General features: G+C 37.5%; 1 gene segment (V, D, J or C); it reads left to right on the top strand.

The window, feature by feature from the left end:
* Nucleotides 1-2387: 2387 nt before the first annotated feature.
* LOC114635428 lies at nucleotides 2388-3212 on the top strand. The segment is given in 2 exon segments: nucleotides 2388-2479; nucleotides 2860-3212. Coding segments are annotated over 2 exon segments (399 nt in total).
* The last annotated feature ends 1938 nt before the right edge of the window (nucleotides 3213-5150 follow it).

The following is a 5150-nucleotide window of genomic DNA, read 5'->3' as shown; positions in this document are numbered from 1 at the left end:
AGATACCTGTACCAGGCTCCTATCAGCAAGCACTTCTTGACATCAGCAATAATGTCAAAGTTTGGTGTCTGTATATAGGATGGCTCCCTAGGTGGAACAGTCCCTGGATGGACTTTCCTTCAGACTCTGAAAAACAATTTGTCTCTGCATTTCCTTCAGACAGGAGGAATTCTGGATAAACATTTTTGAGGTAGGTGGGTGGCCTCATCTTGCAATCAGGGCATGTGCCTATGCTCTGGCTTATTAGTCAGTGTTTTACTACTGTGAACAGACACCATGACCAAGGCAAATCTTATTAAAAAAAAACCAACAACATTTAATTGAGGCTGGCTTACAGGTTGGAATGTTCAGTCTATTATCATCAGAGTAGGAACATAGCAGCATCCAGGCAGTCATAGTGCAAGAGTAGCTGAGAATTCTACACTTTCATCTGATGACTACTAGTGGACGACTGAATTCCAGGCAGCTAGAGTGCATGTATTAAAGCCCATACCCACAATGGCATATCCATTCGAACAAGGCCAAACCTCTAATAGTACAATTCCCTGTTCCAAGCATATTCAAACCATGACATGTGGATATGGTCTTTACAGGTTCTCTTTCCTCTTTGTTGGGTATTTCAGCTAATCTCCTTGCTGCTGGATCCTGGAAACTTCTTGGGTTCTTGACATCTGGAACTTTCAAGTGGGTATGACCAGTTCCCCTTCCCCCACTGCTACATACCTCCATCAAAATTTCTGATGCTCCCGACTTCTTCAAGATCACTTGTATTTGAACTAGCTCGCCTTTTCCTTCCTCTTTTCTCTCCCTCCGAGATCCCTCTTTTTCTTTACTTCTCGAAATTGTTTTCTTCCTCCTTCTGAGTAGGACTGTAGCATCCACACTTTGGTGTGGTCTTCCTTCTTCTTGGGTTTCAAATAGTCTATGAGTTGCTCACTTTCAATTTCATGATAAATCAAAATGGCTTGTGGTAGATCACTGACGATTGCATCATAGTTTGTTGACATTGAAAAAACACAGTCTCTGAGGATGAATAGTTAATTAAATTCTCATTATGTACATGGCAAATCTGCCTACAGTGATGGTGGCATCATAACCTATGCATTTAAATCCAGCACAGACATTCTTGCATGGGTATAAATGGAGAACTTTTCGAATGGGAGGTTTAAAAGACTGAGGTTCAGCCTAAGCTATTGGATCACTATTGAGATAATGAGGAAGAAACTTCTCTCCTGGGCCATGATGCTGAGGATTGGGTCAAACTGGAGATAGCTCATTCATGAGCTGTCAGAGACAAGCTGTAAATGGTATCTCAAAGCTTCCACTCCTTGCTTCTTCCCATATGTTTCTCCATTAAAGGCACATATGTGAGGAGTGAACACTGATGTCTGTACATGCCTGTCAACCGGAAAGCATGAGCATACCAAGAGTCAAATCTGCCTACCTTGCCAAAACCTCACAATATCTATTTATTTAAATTAAATTCCCTTTTAAAATAAATAATTGACAGGGATATGTCTTTCTGGAACACTATTTACATCATTAGTTTTCTCTCATTCTTAACAACTATCCTAACAATTATACAAAAAGCTTTGTCTCAATGGGCTGATTAGAACACATATTACTTCTACATTCTCTTAGTATCAATCCTTTGGGTAAGAGGCCTAATTTTAGTGAGACTTTAATTTCTATTTAAAGGCAATTTTGATATCTTCTATAGGGGTTGTGTCCCTCATGTTTGGTACCAGCTGTGGAGGTCATTGCATGTACCATGGCTGGCAGAGAAACCAGACCTGTGTGGCAAGAAAGAAACTGGAGTAAGAATTAAGTAATTAGGTAACAGCATTTCATAGGTCTAAATTCTGACATCAGGGCAGTATATTTTAGACACATTTAAATACAGTATAACATTTGAAACCAAAAACTTTTATTTCAACTTTATTTGAACAGTAAACCTAAGACATGGCTACATTGAAACTTCTTGCAATGTACATGTGACTTCTCCCATAGGTGTGGATTCAATTGAGAAAGGTAACTAATGGTGAAGGTCTGTGATGGAAGATTCTGGGGAATCTGGGTGACCAATTATAGATAGAAAAGTTCATCAGTTTACTAACAACATCCATTCTCAGTATTCTAGGTGAAAATCAAGTATATATTTCTTCCATTGAGGAGACAGCACTATGTGATTAACAGTCCTAGTTTCTCCAGTGCTTATCTTTGAGGACCAATGCCCACTGAAACTAGAAGAGGATGTGTTATTTTTGCAATCATAAGAAGCTGTAAGGGTACTTCCCTCTATCTGTATTGCAACACCAACCCAGGCCTTTGCATATTGTTCCCCGAGGAGGAACCACCCATGCCAGTTTTGGATAAAAAGGTCCCTTGTCTTCTTTCTGTGACTGAAAAGTCTTCTCAGGATTCCTCCTCAAAATGAAGTTGCCTGGTAGACTATTGGTGCTGTTGTTCTGGATTCCTGGTGAGAACAGAAGGAATTGAGAATGGGGAGGGAGCACAAGAACTTGGTCATACTGCTCAGTACATGTATTGTGCCATGTATGAGTAGACAAGTATTATCCTCCAGTATGGGGTATGTTGGGTGTATAGCTGCGAGAAGGAGGTTTCAGATGGGAGAGAACCTGTGCTACAATAAATATTATGACATGGATAGATCGGATACTCTACATTAAGTATTAAAGAACCATGGGGATTCTATTTAACTTGTTTTGTTTTGATGGAAATTTTAATATCTAAAAATTGTATGTACAAATACATATAAAGTTGAAATGTATTTTAAAAATCATAAGATTTTTCCTGAAGTTTGTGCATGATTCTGTACTTCTCTCTTATTTTTTTCAGCTTCCAGTAGTGATGTTGTGATGACACAAACTCCAGTTTCCCTGCCTGTCAGTCTTGGAGATCAAGCCTCTCTATCTTGCAGGTCTAGTCAGAGCCTTGTACATAGTAATGGAAATACCTATTTGGATTGGTACCTGCAGAAGCCAGGCCAGTCTCCACAGCTCCTGATCTATGAGGTTTCCAACAGATTTTCTGGGGTCCCAGACAGGTTCAGTGGCAGTGGGTCAGGGATAGATTTCACACTCAAGATCAGCAGAGTAGAGCCTGAGGATTTGGGAGTTTATTACTGCTTACAAGCTACACATTTACCTCCCACAGTGATACAGACCCTAACAAAAATGTCCTTGCTTTGAGTATCACAGCTGTCAAAGAAGTTACTTATCTGTGTGAGAGGGAAGTGTTTTGGAATTGCAGATTATGTGGTGCAGCTGACAGCATGTGCATCTTGGCTACAGCTCACTGGTCATTCTTTTTGCCTTCATTTGCTACAATAACAATGATTTTGCTTCTGCCTCAGTAGAATAGTGAACAGGTGGCCTCGCAGCAATAAGCAATGATGGTTGTAAAGCAGAGTGTAAACTCATTTTTTTTCCTACATGCTTTGTCTTCTTGTCTTTCTTTGTTACTCAAAAGTATCCAGAAAAGCAGTCAGGAAACTAAACAGTGAAACTTAGCAATCCAGTAGTAAACTTTCAGTTTAATTTCATGATTATTTCTCTATTTTTTCCAATAAAATGCATGGTGTCTTTAGCAATAGAGATTTGTGACCTCCTTCTGGCAGTGAATGAAAAAATGACATTGTATTGTTTTACCTGTATTGTATTTATTGTGTTGTGGTTTGGGGGCCTCTGTTATAAGGATGATTCCTATACATGACACTAAAAACCTGTTACCTCTATAGGAGCATTACTCACCCCACAATTATAAAATAAGTTTTCTGTAGTGTTTGTAGTTACACACTCTTAGTTTTATTTACACTTCAACAACCTTTCCTTTCTTATTCGTTGCTATTTCCATGTGTAACCTTTTCAGTAACTAGCATGCTCACTCTCTACTTTCACATCACACACATTCTACAGTTAGGGTTTGAAAATCAAAAACAACCAAAGAAGGAGAAGAGTCCACAAAAAGCATGATATTTACTTGAATTAGGCAGCAAAACCTGATCTGTCATGGTAGGACAGGAGCATAGACTCAGGAGCTGACTGTGTTCCCAAGCATTCCTCTAAGCAATTATTTAAACAACAACAACAACAACAACAACAAAACCCAAAAACATCTGTGTCAAAATTTTGCTGAAATTTTTCATCATTCAGAATTATTTTTTCTTTTGTGGTTAGAAATAGTCATTATGCTTTGGCAAACAAACAAAAATAAATAAATATGGAGGAAGTTAGTCAGCTACATTAGAACGTTCCCAGATACCCTAGGGACTACAAATTTGAATTTAATTTTGCCTTATGATCAAAATGGAGTATGAAAACCAAGTGGCAGTATTTTAAGCCTCATTTGTCTGCTATACCACTGTCTCCTCCTCTCCTTAAGGTCTATTCTCAATTCCTCTCTCATCATATTTTTTTTTTAACTTTCAAACTTTACAGATTCCAGAGAAATCATTCAAATGTAACCATTAGGAGCCACTTATGAGAGTGAATACATGACATTGCTCTTTGTCACTCAGTATAAATTTCCTAATTGTTCCACACATTTCTTGCAAATTTCCTCATTTCAGACTTTTATGAAGCTAAATAAAATTCCACTTGGATGTGTCTCACTTTTTCATTAGCCATGCTTCATTTGATGGATGTCTAGGCTAATTGCTTTTCCTAGTTTTTGTGAATATACATTTATAGATACACATGTATTTATTCATTTGGTAGGTATATTGTTGACTATATATTCTGTTATAAGTATATGTACATGTCTAAAAGTACATGTTTTAAAGAAATATATAAATATCTTTCTCTAGTGGTGACTAAGGAGGCATTTTCCATTGCCATTTGCTCCACTTCATGGTGAGGCCACATAAACCAACCCCAAGTTTTTCACAGGAGAAATGATGCATATTATGCCATACTCGCTAATCCCTTTTTTGTCATGAACACCTTCCATGGCCCCCCTCTTCAGTTTATAGTCCACTCTTCCTCTTCCTTGTTGTTATTGTTTATTATTATTATTATTATTATTATTATTATTATATGTGTATATGTGTTGTACACACATACATACACACACACATATACATATATATATATATATATATATATATATATATATATATATATATATAT

This window comes from Grammomys surdaster, unplaced genomic scaffold (genome assembly GCF_004785775.1).
Source record: "Grammomys surdaster isolate TR1022 unplaced genomic scaffold, NIH_TR_1.0 103845, whole genome shotgun sequence".
Taxonomy (NCBI): domain Eukaryota; kingdom Metazoa; phylum Chordata; class Mammalia; order Rodentia; family Muridae; genus Grammomys; species Grammomys surdaster.
The sequence above is the reverse complement of the archived record's forward strand: the minus strand, read 5'-3'. Positions and strand labels throughout refer to the sequence as shown.